This window comes from Chaetura pelagica, unplaced genomic scaffold (genome assembly GCF_000747805.2).
Source record: "Chaetura pelagica isolate M959 unplaced genomic scaffold, ChaPel_1.0 scaffold247, whole genome shotgun sequence".
Lineage (NCBI taxonomy): Eukaryota > Metazoa > Chordata > Aves > Apodiformes > Apodidae > Chaetura > Chaetura pelagica.
Genome location: NW_009953958.1, coordinates 647,829 through 670,883, shown reverse-complemented (window position 1 = coordinate 670,883; position 23,055 = coordinate 647,829). Strand labels below are relative to the sequence as shown.

Below are 23,055 nucleotides of genomic sequence, written 5' to 3'. Positions count from 1 at the left end.
TTGTCAACAACACGTGTTGAAGCTGCAGATCTAGAATGCAGCTTATTCACACAAATTTGATATTACAACTGATTAGCTTATTTTTCAAATCAATCAATAGCAGTCAAACAAGTATAACAGAGATGCTCAGATTTTTGGGTCATTTAGCACATTAAATTAAATGTAATAGATTTACCTGATCTTTGTTGACTTTGCTTTCCTACTTCATCCTAGCTTGTTACCATTAATGTTAATTCTAACACACTGCTTACTTTCTTCCTCAGACTTTTCATTACTTGTGCTAATTCTGTTAGATTTCAGTTTTTCCAGATATAATTTACAACATCTGTGGTCCTCACATGGTGGCTTGTTTTGACATAGCTTGTCTTCCTACTTGTAAGATATCCTTTACCAAAAAAAATATATACATTGAACTCAAAACTGTGTTGCTTCTACTGCTATTACTAGGAAATGTCTGTAGTAAAATTCTTTACATGAAATGTGTTTAGATTCTCAGAATATCTCATACTCTAAGCATGAAATTAGATCAGGAACATGATTTGGTAGTGATATATGGGGATTAGCCCTTCAAGGTGCTTCGTAGTCTCTTGAGTCCAGAAAAAGTACCAGAAGCCAAATAGAATCATAGAATTATTTAGGTTGGAAAAGACCCTCTTCTTGCATCCTTTCTTTGGATGACCTACCTCTTTCACCTTACCTGGACTAAATCTCTTGCTTCCTGCACCTTCCTGTGTTCCTCACACTCCCTGGAATGCTCCTGGGTCCTTACAGGGAAGAGGGTGAGAGTGGAATCTGTTGGAGGTGTCCGTGGTCAGCCTTTCATGTGGCTATGTCTCTTTTGCAGTCATTTCAGACTTAGAGAGGGCCTTGAAAGTTGTCACAGGATGACTTTCCTGCAACAAACTCAGAGTTAGCCTGTTGTAGCAAGGGCAGGTGTCACCAGAGGCTTGGCAGTTGTCTCTCAGCTACACACCTCACTCGACTCATCACAGAAAGGTCAAAACATTATCCACCTGTTGGTAGTATTCTCTTCAGTGCAAGTGTGTATTTTTGTAGTTTTAACATAAAATTCCATGCTTCTTAGGTCCTGCTGTACCCTGTCTATGGCTTTCTATTTTTTCTTAGATAATTTTCTAGCTACAGAGTTTTAGAACAGAGACTTATCCCCCTAAATTTCAATTCTTTAATTGTTTACAGCTCTAATTATTCTGCTGAATCTATTTTTTTTCCCCTCCATACATCAGGACTCATCACTGCTTCTCCAGTCTACTCACAATGTGACTGTCAATGCTCGTAATTCAAACGGGGAAGTCACAGGCAGATTAAATGTGGGTAAGTCTAAGTGATTTTTTTTTCCTTGTTCACTGTTTTGGAAACTTTTTAATGAATATTTGCAAGAAGCTTGGAGGATATAAAGAACTAAAGAAGTTACTACTTTTTTACTATTATAAATACTTAAATAGTCTGGCTACTAGTCAATAAGTAGCAACAGTATATTTTAATTTTCCCAGTTATGCATTAGTTCTTTAAATATTTGAAGCACTTTTTAAATGCAGAGTTATGCAGGAAAGGGCACTGCAGAATTTACTCTTTTTTTGTGTGTAAATATCTATTGATAGTTGCAAATCTTTTCCTAATAAAATTCAACAAGAGAACGTGGCTAGAGGGGTCTGTGTATCTCCTGTTTTCCTAATACTCCAGAGATGAATACATTTAAGTAAATGTCCTAAAAATAAACCTGCCAGTTCATGACTGGGCAATGTACCTATTTTACTATATTGGGTAACAGTAAGATACATTGGTTTACCAAGTGAGATCAATCAAGATCTAGATAGATGTACATGATAGTTCTTAGCAGCAAGAATAGGCAGACCTTCCTGGCAACAATGTGTGTCATATACAACAGAACTTTTCTTAGTTTTGTTAAAATTTTTCAACTGTTACTTGACTTTGAAGAAAAAGAAGAGGAGGTGCTGGGGAGGCCTCATAGTGACCTTCCAGTACCTGAAGGGGGCTACAGGAAAGCTGAGGAGGGGCTTTTTACAGGGGCTTGCAGTGAGAAGATGAAGGATAATAACTTTAAACCGGAGGAGGGTAGGTCTAGCTTAGACATCAGGAAGAAATTGTTCGCTGTGAGGGTGGTGAGACACTGACACAGGTTTCCCAGGAAGTGGTCGAGGCCAGGTTGGATGGGGTTTTCAGCAACCTGGTCCAGTGGGAGGTGTCTCTGCCGATGGCAGCGTGAGTGGATGATCTTTAAGGTCCCTTCCAACCCAAACCATTTTATGATTCTATGGAAAATGTAAAAAATTATTAACTTGTTTCTTTTGACCCTCATGCAGAAAAAGCATAAATTCCTACTTATTTAACTGTGAGACTAACCTCGACTGGGACTCAGATGAGCACTGACAAGCACCTCTTCCATGTTGATGAGACTGTTTAACTTCTGTGACAATTCCAGTCTGAAGAATTTTTGTATCAGTCTATTGAACATTTGCAAGCTTTTACATATAACTCATAGAAGAGCCTGCTTTTTCTCTTATAAATGTTAAATTAAACAATTAATCACAATTTGGCCTTCAAATGTTTTCACATACATTTTTTAAAATTAGAGCTCGTCATTCTTGTTAAAATAATGCCCCTAAATATCAAAACATGATAGTAGCACTTATATCTCATTTGATATAAAACCTGCTCTCAAGGGCTAGAGACACCTAGATTGAAGAAAACTGGAGACCTGATAGACAGAGAAGAGTCAATACAAAGCCATGTTGTAAAATATTTACTGTGGTGTTTAGAGGGAAGAGTTCTGCTGGATGGAAACTTTCTCATTAGCAGTGACTCATTTATGTCAACTACCACCTATATTTAGTATTTTCCCTTCCTATTGGTAGTTAATTCTGTTTCACCACTTTTCATCACCTGGATTTTCTGGCCTTATTCCCATTAATGTCCAGTTCAGTGTTCTTGTACCTTATGATCTCAAGCTTCTTTAACCCATTCCTAAGTGAAAGCCAAATACTTAGTGTTGTCAAAATGGAAAGTTGTCTGGCTATGCAGAGGGGCTGTGTCTAGCTTAGGCAATACAGGAGGAAACAAGTGGGAAGGAGCAGAATGCAGACTGCATCTCAATTCTTTTAGAAGTGTACCATGTATAGAGGCAATTCAAATTTGACACTGAAGTGGGAAGGTCCTGACAGCACTCTGGTTTGCTCTGCAAGAAATACTTAGGTAAGAGAATGAAGTAATTATTTGGGCCTGGGAAAATCAAAATGATATCAAAAGGAAGTGCTAAAGTGAATTTGCATATTTTTTGAAATATTTCATGTTAAAGTAATCACTTTTTGACTGGCAGTTCTGTTTGTTGATTTCACTAATAATTGGTCTTCTGTGCTGTCTGGTTTAGTTGGTACCATTGTAAATAATAACATGAAACATTACATTGAATTATAATTTTAAATCTTATTAAATTTAGACTGATAGAAAAATGTTGAAAGAGCAGGAAAAACCTAATACTGTAAAGAGCTCTGCTAACAACTGAAGATATGTTAGAACAACTGTAGTGACATTCTGTTAAAGTAAATTACCATCTATACATAGCTTGATATTTCTAGCCATTGTGCTTAGCCAGTCGTAAAATGTAGGCATGTAAGATGATGTTGCCTTGTAAGAAGTGTGAAAAATGGTGTGTGGCAGATTTACTTCTAAAGAATTCGTGCCTTCCACCATTGCCAGTATACTGGAATTGTCTTAAAACTGTAGTCATCTTATAAATATGAGCCTGCTCTGCAGGGGGGTTGGACTAGATGATCTCTCGAGGTCCCTTCCAGCCCCTAAGATTCTATGATTCTATGAGTACTTGCCATTTTGAAGTAGCTGTATAGGTAAGTTTGGGATCATTCCATAAAGGACAATATAATCTAGTATCACTCTTAAAACCATCTTGTTGTGTTTTGGACTGTGTTTAATTATTACACTGCTTTCAGAAGCTTCACTGAATGCAAACACTGCTTGTCAGGAAAAGAATACTGTCAAAATAACAGGGTTCACAACTGTGAAAAAAACAAACCGATTCTGCGCTTTACTCTTTTTGGACTTCAGTGACCCTCTGGATGACAAAGATACCTACCCATTTTGTTTGAGTTACTCTTTAACATAATTTAGAACTCACATATGACCAAAGGAACTAAATATAAAACCATTAAAAAAATTAAAATATCAATGTAATTCAAAAAAGGAAATTGGATATTTTAGTTAAGGGATTATGGGATGTGATTGCTTTGGGAATATTTCTGAGAGAAATAGGGATGTTGGCCAGCAGATAAATAGGAAGGAATCTAAGCAGGGCACAGACATGAGTATGTACAGGATTGAGGGTCAGAGGGAAGTAAGAAAGCCATGGAGAGAGATGCCTGTAGGCAAGGCAAGGATGTCTACAAAACAGGTGGTAACTCTTTCTCAGAATAGTTCCTGTCTTTAAAATCATGGAGAAGATTCAGATGTCATTGTCACACTTGCCCATCAACCTGCAATGCTCAAATATTGAGAACTTTTTTTTATAATCCAAGAAAGCGGTTGAAGAAAGCTTCTAACCATCACCTCCAAGAGTCTTGATCTTACCACTTCAATCCTAGAATAAAATTAAAAAATTAATACCTTTGATTTATACCCTGAACTGTAATAAAGTAACTTAGTGTAAAAAAATGATTAAACTTTTTCAATAATGAGTATTATGAAAGAGACACTCTATAGTCAATTATCAAATACTTAAGAGCAACATTGGTATCAAACAGCAAATGATGCTTCACCTCATTAAACACATGCTTTCATATACAGCCAACCCACAGCCAACTATAAATACAGTCAGATTTTGCAGTGATGTTACAGGGCCAAATACTAAGAAAGTGAGTGAAGTACAGCATGTTTCCAACTATCTTTTCTGAAAAGTAGGGCCAGTTTTTGCAAAGATCTATATTTCAAGGAACTTATAAGGAGATTTCAACCTACAGAAGGCCTTAAGTTCTGCTTGTAGTATGTCTTTTCCTGGAGAAAAAAAGACCACAAAGGAAAGGGGCATCCAAAGTCGTTAAAGGTCTGTGAGAACAGATTCTGGTACCAGGGACTGCTGATCCTCCCTCTAGCTCAATCATTTACACCAAGGAACAGCAACATCAGTAGCTTCAGATCAGGTGTTCAGTTTAAAGTATTTAAAGCTAGAGGAAGTTTATTTAGATAGTTGCATAATAAAGTTGTTATGCATTTTGAAACATGAAATCATCACCACTCAGAAAACCTGGGATTATGGTAAATGTCAAAATGTTTTACACAGTCTGAAAACAGAAACACAGTCAAAATTCTGCGTAGAGACTGTTTTCACATCTATCACATTAATCTGAACAGCTGTTTCAGTGAGAGCATTTGAGCTATTCCCCCACCCTGTTTTTCAAACAGGAAAAACATCCTGAGGAACCAGATGTGTCAGAACTTAATTGCTTCACTAGCTTTAATTGCCATTTATAAACTACTACTTTCCAATCTCAAATAATTTATGTTTTTTAATCAGCATTTTGGTATTTCATTTTCAAGTGGTGGTATTTTTTCATCAGAGACATAATTGGAAGAAAACAATGCTAATGAAGCTTGATGTATGTAAGAGTTTCTAAGATGGCATTTTTACAGGGAAAACCCTGAAGTCAGTTTCATAAACTTGACTTAATTAATGACATTGTAGAATCATTTATCTTTTCCTTCTTTATTTTTCCCAGGAGGCTTTCATTAAAAACTCCATTTTTGTGCAGATAAGTTCTTACTTATCTTTAAGATAAAAACCAGAACATATTTCTTGAAGATCTTTGTACTGCAGGAAGATGATTATTTGCACAAGTTTATTTGTACAATGTCCAGCTGGGTTATAAGAAGGAATGATACAACATAGGAGTGATTAATAGAAAGATAAATTCAAAACTTAATTGAAGTATTTTTGAGGTTGTCACAAGCTGGTACTGGGGAATAGTTTCCCACAGAGGTGAATAAATCTTCCTATGACCAAGAACTTAAAATATTTGTTACAAGGGGATTAAAGTAGGGATTTTTACGTCCAGAAGTACAAAAAATGTAGCTACCAATGAATCTGACCATATGAAGACATAGATGCTAGTTTTATCTAAAAGCAAAATTGAGTTGACTCAGATTAGGCAAAATGTAGAGAATGACATCTGGCTGCTAAAACATCCTACAGACTTGTTCACCAACCCTCTTTTCTAATTTCCTGTTTTAATCCATGGCACATGTGTTTCTGTTCTATATTAAATGCATATACTATGAGTCTTTTGTGAGACTGTTGTGTATTTAGATTGATAGAATGTTGAAAAGGATTTTTTTTTAATTGCAGAGAATAGTAAGTAGTAGTCAATATACATATAACTTTAAACTGGATAAGCATATCACCATGAAAACCTATTTATGAGAAAATGTCATCATTACAGCTATAGTTGTCTAGAAGAGAAAAGCAATATGCATATAAGTCTACAGACTTTAGCTCTGAAACAAATGCTAATGTTTGGGAATATTTTTTTTTGTTTTATTTTTAAAAAGAACCAGATAGTGGATACATGTTCCTCATCAGAGAGGAATCACAAGTCTGCATATCTCTCTTTGTTTCAATGGGAGGAAGGAATTCCAAATAAGCAAAAAGCAGGGAATTGTTAAATACTCTATAACCTTCTCAACTTTCACAGTCTTCAGGAAATTTGCAATCCCAAACAACATATTTTGGTTCGTATGGTATAGTAATCATTAATATAAGTCACTGGATCAAAATGTGAAGATAATTCTTTTTGCTAAAGGTGAGGACAGTTACTGTACTTCCTTCCTTTAAAGTAATAAGATTGAATTATTGGCATTGGTTAATACTACATGAATTATTTTATTGTCCTGGTTTGAGCCAGGATGAAGCCAATTGTATTTTATAAGGATAACACCTAGATGGCTAAAATCATAGTTACCCAAATGACTCTGAGAGGGGAAGTGCTACCACCCACCCATGTTGGGTTGCCAGTGTCTGCAATGATCATTCAGAACTGATTTTTTTAAAGATGTCTATACTTATGTTTAACCATAGAGAACAACGATGTGTAAGAAGCAGTGACAGTAAAGCAGCCTTACTTTGATCTCAGAAGGCATAATTGTTGCATCTATTGCATAAAAGGAGAACTGGGAGAAAAAGGGGAAACAGGAGTAGCAAGTGTTCCATTAATGTATTAGAGAAGTTTTTCAAGATGATGGGAGATGTATGATATGGACATAAAATACATATATGCAACATGCTGCATATTATTTATAATAATGCATTTGTTCTACTAAAAGATGAGTAAGTACTTCCATGCCATTCTGTACGAAAATGTGACTAATTTTATTCTTTTGAAAGTAATAACTTTACATTTGTTGGTATTATATTGCTCATTAGCTAAATCTGTAGGACTATTACATTCTTAATACACTTTTAATGAGATCTTATTTTAAATAAGGTGCTCTAATACAATAAAAATTAACTAAAAAATGAAACTGCATAGCAGTACCCCAGAGCACTCGGGATTTTGGCTTATATCGAACACTTCAATGATTCTATGTGGTAGAAGAGTGAGGCATACAGAGTAGGTGACAGCCATAGGTTATCAGAAATTATGGATAACAGAAGAGACTAAAGATCTGAAATTAAATCAGTAATTTCAGTATTGGAAAACATTTGTGGATATGTATTTTATGGCAAGCCCTATTTTTGCTAGAAGATTCGTTGCCATCATGTTCTTCCACATTTGTATTTGCCTGGAGTTTACAGGTTGAGTAGCAGTAGTTAATAAAGAGCTGAGAGTCCTGCCCTTACATGGGATGTCTGTAATTTTAAAGCATTTGAGCCTTCCTTATCATAAGGGGGATGATGCTTAAAAGACTTTGATAATTAGTTTCTATGTTGGGGGGGGGGAGGGAAGAATAAAGAAAAAAAATAATATATTCTAGAGTCATACTGGTGAAAGAATATTAGGTTTCAACACTGAGAACATAAATGTTTCTCTTGATCAATTAACGAGGGATTTCCTAAATTCCTTGGAAACCTAACTTGAAAGCAGGCACAGTTTTGAAGACAAATTAGATCACGTAAATAGACTTATCCAATCTCAGTACTTACAGGACCTCTATCCTTAGAATATCTGGGTGCTTTGTGATCCTTAATATACTTAAATGAGTGGCTAAATTACTATTACCACAATGCAAACTATTGGCAATTTCTACAGAAAACTGAAGAAAGCTGGGGTAATTATTCTCTTATTCTACTGTGCTTTGCAGGTCCTAAAATGGTAGAATTCCACGGTCAGCAGTTTCAGATCAACTCAAAGGATGGAAAGCCACTTTTTACAGTGGATGAAAATGAGGTTGTAATTGGCACGGACAAACTTCGAGTCACAGGTTTGTAACAGTTTAAGAAATGTTCAGATACAAGTCACAGGAAAAGCACAATAAAAATGGCATTTTTAAATACATCACTCTGTGTGACCACAAGTTCTGGTTTTACGTCATTATGAAATGGAAATGTGAAGATATTCTGACCCTTTTTCTATAATAAATTAGAATTTTAACAGCAAAATAATAAAACGTATATATGATGATGTGTAAACCTCTGTATGCATGTATTTTATTTTAAAGCTGTTAGTGACTGGAACTGTACTGGTGTGGTTTTTTTCTGAATTATTTAATATTTCCAGTGCACACTGTTAATTTAGGCTGGAAAAATTCTATATCTTCCAGTTTGAGTTTTATAGAGTTTTATTTGCAAAAACTTTTTAGACTCTGTTATTTTCATATTTTTATCTTTCAAAGTGAAAGCTTCTCTGTTTCTGCTCTGCGTGTAGCACATATACATGGAATGGTATTTGTAGTATATTTTAAATGTCATCTGTAAAAAGGCAAGTTTATCTTAGGTTATTTCTGCAAATCACCAAAGTACTCATTTACAAAGTAAGATGTCAAAGTTATCGCATGAAAAGCTATTACCTTTCTTATGACCTGATAAAGGCAACCTTCATTTTCCAGGTTTAAGGTTGCATTAAAACAGATAAATCAACTTGTGATTTCTCTTTAAGTGGAAGAAGACATCAAAGGATATATTAAAATTATCCTGTAACTTGTTTTCAATTACCTTTCTAGCATTTTTAACATGACTACAACCATCATATTTAACTTCCATTAATTACTGGCCCTCTGAAATCTTGAGGTCTTATTTTGAATGGATATGTTCATATTATTTCGCTGTGCAAAACTACAAATGTGGTAATAACTATACAATTAGTGTTTCAAAGCCAAAGTTAAGTTATAATAAATGTGTTAATAAATTTTGTTTATGCCTGAGGGTCTTATCTTAATTTTTTTCACTTTTTAACCTAAATGAAATTACAACTCTGTTTAACTAGGAAATCATATCAAATAATTATTGTTTGCCCAAGGGATGCTGAACTTTAATCGAAAAGCATGTTTAACAAAGATATGAAAAACTGCATAGTTGTTAACTGATTAGGAAAAGGTCTGTCTCTGCTCAAAGTAAGTAAAAGTCATTCATACACAAGTTGAAATTGTTATGCTAAAACATGTATTCTGACTTGTCTAACATTAATCTTTATACTGCAGGGATAATTGTTTACTCTAGCAGATACTGGAAAAAGACACATTGCTTGTTTCTTTTTTCCATGGTAATACAATTCAAAGGCAAATCCATTAAAGTCAGTGAGGTTATTTCTGTGTAAAATTAACACAAGTGAGAGGAGATTCATGCATACTTTGCTTCAAGTTAATTTATTAGAATTGTGATTTAAATGATACTAATAGCATGAAGGAAAAATTAGTAATACTTTGCATACTGAGATAATTTTCTTTAACATTTTAGATAGAGAACAAGATCAATATGAAATAAATTTTGAAAAGTTCATACCATAAGAAGAAAACTACATCAGGCTTAAAATACAAAAAGAACATTTTGCAGTTTTTATGTGTGATCTTGTCAACTATTTGGTTTTAATTCTTATTTATGTGAATTACAAAAAGCTCAGTAAAAATTTGTAACAAAATCTAACAGTTTTCAACTATAATATAATACTGCAGTGAGGAAATATCTATGATTTATGATATTTTAGGAAAAAAGAGTCCAAGATAAGCAAACGCAAATCAACACATCATAAGTTGTCATTTTCCAACAATTTGATATGTTTGACCTCATGATGTATCAGTCAGACATTTTCTGGCCCATGTGGTACAATAAGGTAGCAGCAGACTCTCTCTCTGTTCTCCTAATAAAAGCAAATGCCTGGGGAAAGCCATGAGTGGGAAAGTGTCTCAGATACTCCACAGGGTCACATATGCGTCTGGATGACCATGTTCAGACAACTGAATTAGACGCCCAGTCAACACAGACAATGCAACCTAAACTGTGAAAAAGACACCAAGATCTGGCATGTGGGGAGCTCTTCTGCTGGCCAAATGCAGTTGTCTACTTTAGGATGAGCACAATAGCTCACTCATCTCCTTTGAATATAGTGTCGGAGTTAGATTCTTAAACATAAGTGTCCAGTAGTGTTTGAAACACCTTAGGGGATGTGAGACACCACATGGTATCGCTGTGCCTACAGGACACCGCCTACACGGGAGACACTTCCTTTGATCTTGGCAGCTGAAGGCCAGGCAGGATGTACAAGGGTATTTTAGATTGCAGTAGGTACATATGATTAGGCAACTAAATTCTGCCTTTAGCTCATCTGTGACCCCTGCATTATAGACACTTAAATTTAAGTGTATGACGCTGAAGCTCAATTTAACCCCGTATGATGATTAATGATACCTGAAGGAACATGTACTCCACTTACCTCCTCGTATTATTTCAGTAATGATCTGCATCTTCTGCAGACATTTATTATGCTGCTACAAACGTACTGAACATCAGCATTCTGTTCTGGTAGGCTTTTATACATTTAGTTGGCATTGGTGACAGTGAAACCCAACTTGTAACACTGTATTGGCTAGCAAGGAGACTATGGCTTTGTAACTAACAGTATTGTCATTGGCTGGAAACAGTGCTGCTCCCCTTGCTTGCTCTGCAGACTTGTCAACTAGAAGTCTGATCACAGAAAGGAGAAAATAGGCTCAAGAATATAAAAGTATATACAATAGTCAAACAACATTCAAAACATAGAAAATAATCTCAACTACGGCACAAAAAAAAGCTTTTTAGCTAGTGCAAATAACTATATATCATGACTGTTACATCAGGTAATAATTTGGTGGAGTAGATAAAGTAATAGAAGGCAGTTGCTTATCCTCCACTTGAAAAAAACTGGCAAGGCAGAGGGGATCGGTAACTTTAGGGAGAAGCATATTGTGTCACCCTTTCTCCAGTTTAATAGTTCTTCTGATTGCTTGTCTTGCATAATGTCTTAAAACATTTGCTGAGTATTGTTGGTGATTTTCTGATGTTCTGTTCTATGGGAAGGTTTTCAGTTTGGGTAGCTAACACTGAAGTGCAGTGTGAAGGTGTGTGTTTAATTTAAACACTTCTACTCAGAAGGGAAATTAAGTAGGAAACAATTTGGGGGTGTGACTAACCATTCTGTTAGACTTTGAAGAGACAGATGGTCCTAGAATCACAGAATCATGGAGTATCTTGAGTTGGAAGGGACCCATGAGGATCATTGAGTCCCACTCCCTGATCCTCACCTAAAACTAAACCATAAGACTAAGAGCATCATCCAGACACTCCTTGAACTGTGACAGGCTTGGTGCCATGACCCCTTCCCTGGGAAGCCTGTTCCAGTTACAGGCCACCTTCTCAGTGAAGAACCTTTTCCTAATGTCGAATCTGAACTTCCACTGATGCAGCTTCATTTCATTTCCTCGTAGTCCTTGCTTGATGGGAGTGGGGGAGAGATGTTAATGAAACTTACTGACTTTGATCCTCTCGTGAAGAAAGTTAATATCTTGATCTTGTGTATTTTAGGATTAAATTATGTTATATTAATAAACAATAGTATAAATAATAGTAAATTTAGGAATATGAATGTCATAATTGATATAATTTCTTTACATTTTAAAATATAAAGTAAGTAATGAACACAATATATCAATTTGGGGACATTTTCCAAAAAATATTTAGTGTCATAGTATTCAAACTTCAATGTTTGATGAAGAATTTTTTCTGACAGGAAGGCAAGGCTTTACTCTTGCTTAGACATGACTGCCCTAGAATATGTAATCTGTTTCATTCCCTCTTACACCACCACCACTCACTCGATGCTGCCTCTCTCTTGAGCATTAACACTGATATTTCCTGCTGGCTTTCTTTCATCAGCACCTACTCCCATGCAAGTGGTACTGTCCCTGTTACCACTTACCTGTCTTTCAGAGCAAGGTGTCCATTTTAGGAAGTGGGAGAGGGGCTGAATTCCCTCCTTGGCCCAGGAAGCTTCAATCCTGCAGTCCCACCTCGCAGGACAGTGCTCTGTGTCACTGTACAAAATGTTAGGTGCCCAGCATGAGGGGACAGATGGGAACAAGCACTTTTGATGTCTGCCAGCTAAGTGAAGCTCTGCCTCTGTGCCTCATTTCTTACTCTTTCATGGTTCACCTTCAAGAAGAGAAGCAGAGGGTGAGATCCCCATGCTGCTAAGCATGGCCTGCAGTCTTTTACAATGAGGAGGGAATGCTCCCATGACAATGCTGTTTTATAACGGCATTTAGAAAAATTATTTTTAATTAAAATCCTGTAATTACCGGGGTTTAGTGCTGGCTCTAGTGCCCTTGATTTGCACAGGCTTGAAAACTAGCAATACAATTGGGTTTCTCTGAGGAGTTTGGTCTCTCAGGCCTCTGCTCTTTCTGCCTTGTTTCTGAGTCACAGTGGTGCTTAGACCAAGAGACTTGTCATCTGGGACCTAAAAGAAGGATCTGCTTTATTTCAAACAAGGCTTGAGCAGCCATGATTGCACTCAAGCCTCACAAATCTCTCTTTGTATAGATGTTTGCTCTGCTCCTCCAAGCAGTTTTGCCAGGCTCCTCTTTTTGACAGCTGTCTGTGCAGATCTGGTCACATTTAACTAAAAAAGTCCAAACCTAGACAAAAATGTAGAAGTTGGACTAGAAGAGGCATCTTATTTATCAGCTCACACCCCTTTCATAGACAGACAAGTAGGTCATATAATTTATAATCTTATCAAGCGATATCTCAAATGCAATCACTTATTTGGTTTTATATCCCTTTTTATATCACATTTTATGTGTGAACTTCTGTCTAAAAGGTGCTGCAGGAGAAATTCAAGAAGCTGAACTTAAACAGGTCCCAGAGTGAAATTAGGAAAGCCTTTGAGACAGAAGAGTTTCCTTCACTGCTGTGATTTTTCAAGCCTTGCAGCTCCTCACATCCCTTAGCAAGACATCGTGAAGGCACCTTTGGCACGTGGCTTCCCACAGGTGCTGTGAGGTGTCGCCAGCACTTGTCAGCCCACTCGTGAGTGGGCTGCAGATCTATTTTTGGGAATGGCTCTAAAAGTTCCCTCAAGTGTCAGTAGGGCATTCTGAATTTTAGTTAGGTGAGAAGAAAATTTCTGAGTAATAAAGTTTAGGAATGTTACCAGGGCAAAGTATTTAGGATCAGCAAATGTTACTAGACAAGGTAGTTTGAGCTTAAATAATTGACAAGGAAGCTCATGTATAAAGAGGTAAGCCTAAACCTGGATGGCCTGAAAAAGGCAAAATAATTGAGATATCCCTTTATTAGTTATTTGTCCTTTTCATTTCTGTCACCTCTTTTGCAGTGTCTGTGTCAGCTGAAATAATAATTATTTTCTTCCAAGTCCATGATAAAATGTTCCGTCGCATTTGGCCCCACTAGTACACACCCCTCACTCATCATTCACTGTTTGCAATTTTAAGACCTATCAGTCAGTTTTAATCCATATAATGCATTCCAGGCTGATTTGTGTTGCTCTGATCTCTTAATCAAAATGTGATGTGGCATCAAAGTAAATGCCTGTGGAAGTTTTTTACAGCCATACTGTTGCCTTTATTGGCCAAGCTTGTAATCTTATTTACAATTCAAAGATATAAATGCATTTAGTAATGTCAATACCCAGTGCTGCACTGCATACAAAGAAAGGTGCAAGAAGTACAAAATATGGTGTTAATTATTCTGGTAGAGGACCTTTGTATTTTGTTCTTGCCTTTCACACACTCGTACCTCAGTTTCTTGACTTCTGCCTGAGTGTATCTGAGAAAGAGCAAAACTGAGTTTCCCATGGTTTTCCCTGAATCCACTGATACAAATACTTACAATCTTTAATTTCACTTTTCATTCATTTTGGAACTACAAATCCATATTGATGAGCTGTAGCATCTGTATGGTTTTCTGAAGGTGACAGAGGAATTGCATGAAAATCAGAGCACAGAGTAGAGCTTTTCAGAGTCTGCCCATGCTGGTGATGTCTAATATGGAGACAAACTACACCAGTGAAGTTTTAGAGACACATCTTTTCCTTTTGAGGTAATTATTTATTATTTTGTCAGTGATAGCAGATAATAGACCATGTTCATGTAGTTATACTAGGCTCCACTTAGCTGTTATTACTCTGATCATCACTCTGATAGTTAGATATGCCATTTCATGATTCAGTGAATAACCATTCATGTTACTTTCTCAAAATATTAATATGCTTATTTTGTTCCCTAATCTTTCTAATAACTGAAACTATGTCTTTTATTGCAAGTGGATGAAATTAAAAACTTCTTTTACACAGGGTAATTTCAGCAAAATTTATAAAAATGTTAAAAATGCTAAAACATAAGACTAGATTTTTAGTAGCCGTAAAACTGTCATGCCATTAGGTTCTGTGGAGCTGCTCTGGCAGTTTCAGTGCTTTCAATGTGGGGACTGAATTTGCAGTAATGACACTGGCATACAAACAGTTAAGGTGCTTTACAAATGTGCCACTCAAAATACTTCACTGGAATAGAGGCTCTTCAAGAAGGAGAGGCTGGAAAGGTGACGCAGAAACTGTGTCAAGATCCTCAGTATGTGGCATTTATTTAAATATCAAGAAATGGACACGTGAAATTCTACCACTGTAGCCATAGTATGTAAGGATATGCAGCAGTGTAGCAAGGCATGAAATATCAAACTATGCAGTTTCATACAACTGACATTATAAGAAGCTATGCAACTTATCTAAGCATGGGAATGCACTGATCTCCTATCTTTGTTATACCTCATCCTATGACACAGTACAGCTAACTTGGTACTGAAGATTGCTGAAAAATTTTAACTGTCTAACAGAAAAGTCAGTGGATTCCAAACCATACCCAAGTGAAACAGCACACCATAGAATGTGTGTTAGTATAGTAGATGCATGCATGAGCAATAAAAGGGGGAAAATAAAGGAAATTTTAAAATGCCTCCTTAGGTCTTCAAGCCGAGGTGTGCATGCACAGCAGCATTTTGTTCACTCAGAACTGCACTTTTGCTACAGATCTGATTCTGACAATAGAGTGGATTCCTTTTGGATTAAACCAAACTGAGAAACAGGCTCCAATAATGCATTTACTTCATCAAGATTGCAAATAAGTTTTAAGTCCATAGGATGAGACTAGAGAAAGTCCAAAGTAATGTCCCCTAAATCTGTATAGTCTGAGCAGCAGATCTTTAGCATCAAGTACACCATTCTATAAATCCATCCTTTTTAGGTCACATTACCTCCTGACACGGACATACCTGAAGACTTCCCAGAACTGCAACTGGAAGACATTAAGATCAAGCTATCTCCCCTGATAAAATCACATTTGGAGATAATTCAATGTTGCTGACAAGAGAAGTCTTTCGTTAGCAAAGGTAGTGCTGTGACAGTGTATATTTCACTGAAATTGGAGGTAATTCACTGTAATCCAAGATGAAAATCTAAGTGAGGAAAACAGTGACATGCTTCTTTTGCTAAGACTTGTCAGATAGGACATAGTGGAATGAAAGAGTATGGTATATTCACAAAGGACCACAGTGGCAGAAGAATTATATTTGAGGCAGTATCTACTCAAAGAAAAAATTAAATTCATTGTCACCTTTAGCTGGCAAGTGAACTAAGTCAGAAGTTTTACGAGATTAGCATATCTCTGCAAAGTATCTAAGTTGCACCAAATCAGCATTTTCTGTCAAACTTATTTAATTCTCTAGCAGGTCTTCATCTCCAATGTGTAAGGTTGTCATCTTGTAACACCCACCAGCACAAATACAAGAACAAGAGAATAATTAACTGTCTGGCCAGACATTAGATTTTATCTCGCTAAATAATCTTCATGTTAATGAAGAAGGGTTAAAGTCCTGTCTGAAGTAATGAATTTTCCAGTGTTAGATTCATGCCACATAGCAGATTCCAGAAAGACTCATCTGTTTAATTTATTATAAGGATATCGACAACTAAATAAAATTTAAATAGAAGCTTAGAAATCCATGGCTCCTTGAAGTGGTGAAGTGATTTGGTATGTTAATTCTTGTATTTTGTGCACTTCACTTCCATTCGAGCTGAGATTTTATCCTAAGGAATCATTATTTCAGCTACAACTCTTCTCAAAAAGCAGTATGTTTCGTAATTTTTTAGAACATCCTGAGGATTTTCCCTGAGAACATTCCAAGATCAACCTTCACAAAGTGAATGTCCTCCTATCCATTGGGTCAGAAATGTATTGATTTCTAATGACATTTCTTGATTTCACTTTTTTCCTTTACCATGTCCTCTGTGGTTGTCCCCACTGATTTTTATTATCCTTTTCCCTTTATACCACATCTATGTCTATACCACCTACACCATACCTTCTAATCATACATTTCCCCTTGTCTTTCCTTCCTTCTGCCTGGTTTTATATGTACTTTCACTGTTTCATCCCAGTCTCCTCAGGTTTTGCAGAGAGAACAAAAAGTTTTATTTGCACATGCATTTGCATTTATTATGTTAACTATGATTATATTGATATTTAAATAGGCGTGCATTAATATTCAAATAGTGCATTCATGCATGTTCACCAGCCTGCTGGTCTAAACATTCAGTCTTGCTTATATTTCACACTGCAAATTCTCAGAGGAGGACCAGCCTCCAATACATGATGCAGTCTGTGCAATGAATTCCAGTCTTGAAATTCCTGTCTTTATTATCATAGCATTTCTTGAACGCTTAACTTAGAACCACAGAGTACATTGCAAAAGTCAAATTACTGGATGCAAAAAAATAAAAAAAATTAAAAAAAAAATGAAGAACAAGGTTAAAAGTAGGTGGGCTACCAAGAAAAATTAAAATAATGACTTGTGACAACCAAGCCAAGCACTCTGATTTTCCAGAGGGTACTGATATTAAGGTGATGCAGTGACATAGTAGTTCCTTTTATGGGAAGGATCACATGAACAGAATCTGCAGCCATGAACTTCATCTGGTTCTGGATGTCCAAGCTTTAAAATGTATTTGCCAGCAGCAACACAGTGCAAACAGTCCTTTTGTACTGATGACTTGCATTGCCCCACCATACAGAGTGAATTACTGTTAATTTTCTGTTGGGATAAAGTTACTCTTATTTCAAGGTGTAAACGATCTGGTCCCATAAACATATTATAATATCACATTATATTCAGCAATTCTACCCAAAAGTAGGGGGAAATCTTTGATGAAGCTGCATGCTGGAATTTGTGCTATGTGTAGAAGAATCTGAAATAAATATTATATATTAATAAATATTAATATGTAAATCTGTAATACTTGCAAAGGTTTTGTGGTATTTTTATAGTATCTGTTAACTCTAATGGAAGTTACACTGGAAAAATCTTATATAAATATTTTGTTGTCCCAAGTAGTTTAAAATTTCTTCAGATTTTTAGATTTCATTTAAAGAATTTATACCTGTACTTTTGCATCAACTGTGTATTGTGTTCTTCCAATCCATACTGTAAACAGTAGGACTGTATATTTTCATTGTAGCATTCATTAATATTTGGTTTTGTATCTTAACTTCTTGTATCGAAGTGGCCATATAAATTGCTGATGCTATATTTTTATGTTTCAAGTTTTACAATATTGTATTTTTCTTTTTTTTTCAGGGCCTGAAGGAGCACTTTTTGAACACTCTGTAGAAACCCCACTTGTGAAGGCAGAAGCTTTTAAACAGCTTAGGTAAGAATTTATACATAAAAACATAAATCTAATAAGCAAACATTTTTTGCTATAGATATACACTTTTTTATGAACAATGGATTTTCAACAGCATTTACAGAGCTACTGATAACTTTTTAATATATTTTATGTGACAAATTATTGCTTTGAATGAAAATTATACGTTGCTCTGCAATTTTGAAATATATTATGGGCAATTTTTTTGCTGATGTTGAGCATTTAAAGTCACATAATAATATTTTATTTTTGAATTTTGAAACACTCAACTGTACCCTTTTCTACTGTGCTACAATAGAAGTTGCTTGTCTGCAGCAGGTCATAGACCTATAATTAGTGAAGGTTTTTATACACTAGTATCAATCTGAGGAAACAAGCTAATAATAATTTGGAAATGTACAAAGTTCTGCATGACTAAAGAGCATTTTGGGATGAGAAAATCATTACAGAGTACCTTGTATGTTTCAGAGCTCCATAATTCTGGGACATCATTTATTTGTGCTTTATTTTATGTAATTTTGAGTATCCAAAATTAGTTTGTCATATGTTGGTTATGATTAGGTAATAAAGTCAATTTACGTTCTATTAATGAACATTATGTTTCATTTCATAAGGCAGTTCAAAGAAAGATTTAATGAAAAGGAATCTCTTTAAGAATTATACTTATGTTCTTTTATACCTGTCCTTTCGTACAGTCTGCTGCTTTCTGCCATATTTTCTCTTCTTAGTGTTTCTTCTCCAGTAGGGGTAACTTACAGAGAGCAGCAGAAGATGATTAAAGCTTTCAAGAATACTCTCTGTATCCTGGTGACTGAATTTTCAAATTAAGAATGGAAAATGAGAGGGAGGCTACTACTTAGTTTAATTTTCTCCTTGATGTATAAGGTTTACTTATAGTAAGATACCTTGTGCTTTCACTTGAAGACAGAATGAGCTCAAGACATTAGTTTCTACATGGTGATTTCCACTTTCAAATATGTGATTCTTCTACAGTGGTAGAAATTGGAAGTGACAGACTGAACAATTTGTAGGATTCTGCATTGTGGTGAACATTGTCTGGTTTTGGAGAGAGTGGATTAATTATGTTGTAAATTCATAATTTCCTCTGATTATCTGAATTTTTATTAAGTAAGACACTGAATTTTGTAATTACAAGTCAAGGAGGTCTGTGCAAGTTTTAATTGGATACATATCACTTATTTTCTTTGGTTGTTATTTTGCTCCAAATGTATAATCAATTAATACTATGTTAGGCTTAAAGCTAGTAGTTCTATCCTACAGCCATTATGCTATATTATATTTTAAATTCTCATCTGCTTTTAATTTAAACACAATTGTACTGTTTCAGATGATATACAACTATTGTCATAAATTTTTCCTCTGTTTTTGAAATAGGATATTATTTGAAGAGAAAACATTGAGATTAATTACAAGTGTTCATAAAGTTCCCCTGCATGGATGAGTTTACCTTGTGGCTTATCTCTTTAGTGATTTTTACCACATCAACTATAAGCACATGTTTTGACCTGCAATGTTATGGTATGTTAGCAGAGCTCAAGTGTAATAGTAAAAAATCCCATTCAATTAAAATAGTGTGAAGTACAGATTCTTCCAAAATTTAGGGAAGTTGTGGTAATAATTATGTTAAGTAAGTCTGTACATGGCCTCATCAGCACTTGCCCTTGTGACTGACATTGATAGTTAACACAAATCCAGAGCTGCTGAACACCTGTGCTACAAACCAAGCTAGCTTAACCCTAAGAAAAATGCTGAATATCAGGGCATGAAGCTGTGCAATGTGTTCAGCACTCACTCATGTCCTAGCAGGCTCTCACCCAGAGCAGTGCAAAAATGCCTCATTCCTTTAATTGTGTTTTTCTGCCTTCACCACCCTCAGTCAGTGTCCAGTCAGAAAGCAGAGATGGCAGTGATTCTGTGGAGGGCTTCTGGGGAGAATCAAGAAGCAAATCCATTTGTCTGCAGTGCGGATGCCAAGTTAAGGTGTAGGCAGAGAGAACATTCTACAAAGCTCATGCTGGAAAAAGGTTACTTTCAAGGGTAATCTTAACCATCAATATAAACACAACTCATGCATTCCGTTGTAGAGGAGCTCAGACAAGTTTACCAATGAAAGGCAATGTTGTAATGCTCTATAAATGCTCTTTTTCATTCCATGTGGTTAAATACAGGAATCTACCTACTGAAAAATACATCAATATAAAAATTTTAAATGCAATTTGAAGTATTACTTTCCTATTTTAAATTACAATAAGCTTCCTTTCCAGATTAAGATAGTGAGTACCAAGTTATGGGTGATATAAATTATTTGCTGTCCTCAAGCCTTATCTCCACGCTTTCACCATCTATTAATCTTCTGCTATTTTTCCTCTATTTTTCCTTCAGTGGTTGTGCTGTGCCATGTGAATGTGATATGCTGGATGATTGTGATATAAAGTGTCACAGTATGCAGCATTATGTATGGGGAATGCTGCTCCAAGAAAACCCATCCACTTCAAATGGAGTTGCATGTTTCAAGGAGCTGCCTGGAAAGCTGTTAACTCTTCAGCTTGTGTCATATGAATGCAGGCAACATTCATTTCTGTCATTCAGATTTGGAGAAGGATCACAAACAAAGCTGACACAAATGGCCTTCTGAATTACACATTCTGCTGGATTTCTTGTCTGAATGCTGAATTTCAAGATAGTCTGCTCTTCTGGAAGCAGAAGATATGTTAGAACATATCTTTTATAGTTAAGTAATGGAGAAAGAGCAATGCAATTATACTGTGGTCAGTAACTGTCCTTTCGTTCTGTAATTTGAAGGAAACAGAGAGTTGTTTTCAGACTAATAGATTGAATTCATGATTCACCTGTAAAGAAAAAGAGATGTGCTTGCACTTACTTCCAACTGGTAAGAAGAATTATAAAAACAAAATCTACATTTCAAAATTGAAGCTTTCCTAGGTTTAAAGTAACATTACCCACTCTTTAATTCCTTTCCTGGGTTCTTATATCTAAACAAGATACCTAGTTCCCATTTACAAAATTTGTTAAGACTTCAGAAGTTAGTGGAGACCTAAAAACAGGGTCTTGTATATATTAGGTGGCCGACAAACATCTCAATGGCATGTTTACTGTCAGTGGGAATATTTGGATATATCAAGGAAATACTCTCCCCAGACAAACACCACTGAGGAGGTAACAGGTTAAAATCAGCCAGTTGTAATCAGAGATAACAGAAATATGTATGGACTTCTGCTGCTGTCTGCCATTCTGTTGCCTGATATAGTCAAGTGCCTACACAGCTTCCAGGTGCAGAGGTGTGAGAAGAACCTGTCTGCTGGGTCACATCTCTCCTTTGGCTGAACCTGTTCCTCTGTATATTCATGGGAGCAGAGAAGAGCAAGCAAGAGGAAGCACGAGTTATTCTCATGTTTAGGGCATTCAGCCAAGAGTAGGAGACCAGGGATTTTCAGTTATGATTTAAAAAGTAATCCTGGAAGAAGAATCAGATTAATATCCTGACCATTGGGTTATTTCCTCTTTATTTGCTCTGTTTCTTGCCAGATTACTTGGTTGTACAAAAACTGGCATTCAACACAGGGATTGCTACAATCCAGCTCTTTACTCCTGCCAAACTGTTTTGTAGTCTGGTAAATACAAGTAATGGATACAGGCTTCATTCCCTTCAAGATGAAGAGGGAATTGAGCTGGTGCTTCATGATTCTTTGTTGATTTGCAAAATCAATAGGATTGTAAAATATATATAATGCTGTATTACATTTAATAATATCAATTATAATTTATATTTTATATTATATTTGGAATATTTTAATGGGATAGAAGGTGTTACTTAATCCATTCTTCTCCATTAAAGTGGTCACAGCCCTCATACTTCAGTGTGTATTTGGCATGTCAAGAAGCTGCCTCTATCAGGTCTCTTGAGACTTGCATAGAATTTAGCAGCCACCTCAAACTGGATCACAGCAAAGTTTAGATGGAAAACAGGTACCTTGCTTTCCAAAAGAAGGAAATTAATCTGTGTTATAGAAGCTCGTGTTCAGACACGTATCTTGTGACCCAAAATGCAAGTGGGAAATCTGTAACAGCAGCAAATGGAACTGGCTGCTGTGGGCAGACACATTTATAGCAATTCCCTAAAAGCCAGCTTCTCCCCAGGTTCCACGTTAAGTACCAGAAGTAGCTTTTTCTGATACTATGCAATTTCATGCCAGCAAACATACCCTTTTATACCCCCAGTTATCAAATAACAATCTGTATGTGAAAACTAGTGTTTCACTTTAGCCATTTTTCCAGCCTGATGTTAACATATATTTCAGATCACTATAGCACTTTAGAGTATTATTTAGCATATTATTCTTTTCCTCTTATATTTTTAATAACATAACTCATACATAGTTTGTTTTCATTTTGATACCCTTCACTTTTTGTGAATTTGCAGTTTTCTAAGGGAAAACAAAGTAAGAGCAAGATTATTAAAATCTCAAAAAAATGTTTCTGAACTCAGTATTCACATTTCCCAAACTTCTGAAAATGTGCTTAGAAGTGACATTTTTCCATTTTTTAACTAACTGTATATTATGCATAATGAATATAATGCTCATAAATGAGTACTAGCTTGGTTCTCTTATTTGCCATATATAGATGTCTGACAGCCAGCAACTGTGTCTTCTGAGCAAAAATCCCATGGGAAATTACTTTTATTAGAGTCAGTTTGTGGTGTTTTGCCAGTTCTTCAACTGAGGGTTCACAAAGTGACCCACATCATTCCACCCTTCTTGGATTTGAAAAGCTGCAAAGCAGGAAT

The 23,055-nt window shown here is 35.8% G+C and overlaps 1 protein-coding gene across 1 annotated transcript in view; it reads left to right on the top strand.

Annotated features, from left to right (window-relative positions):
* SGCG (sarcoglycan, gamma (35kDa dystrophin-associated glycoprotein)) overlaps positions 1-23,055 on the top strand; it is a 51,217-nt gene that overhangs the window by 12,777 nt on the left and 15,385 nt on the right. The window contains exons 3-5 of the mRNA XM_010001899.1: positions 1,245-1,332; positions 8,344-8,463; positions 18,158-18,230. Of these exons, the coding sequence (XP_010000201.1) occupies positions 1,245-1,332; positions 8,344-8,463; positions 18,158-18,230 (281 nt within the window). The remainder of the gene's footprint in view (positions 1-1,244; positions 1,333-8,343; positions 8,464-18,157; positions 18,231-23,055) is intronic.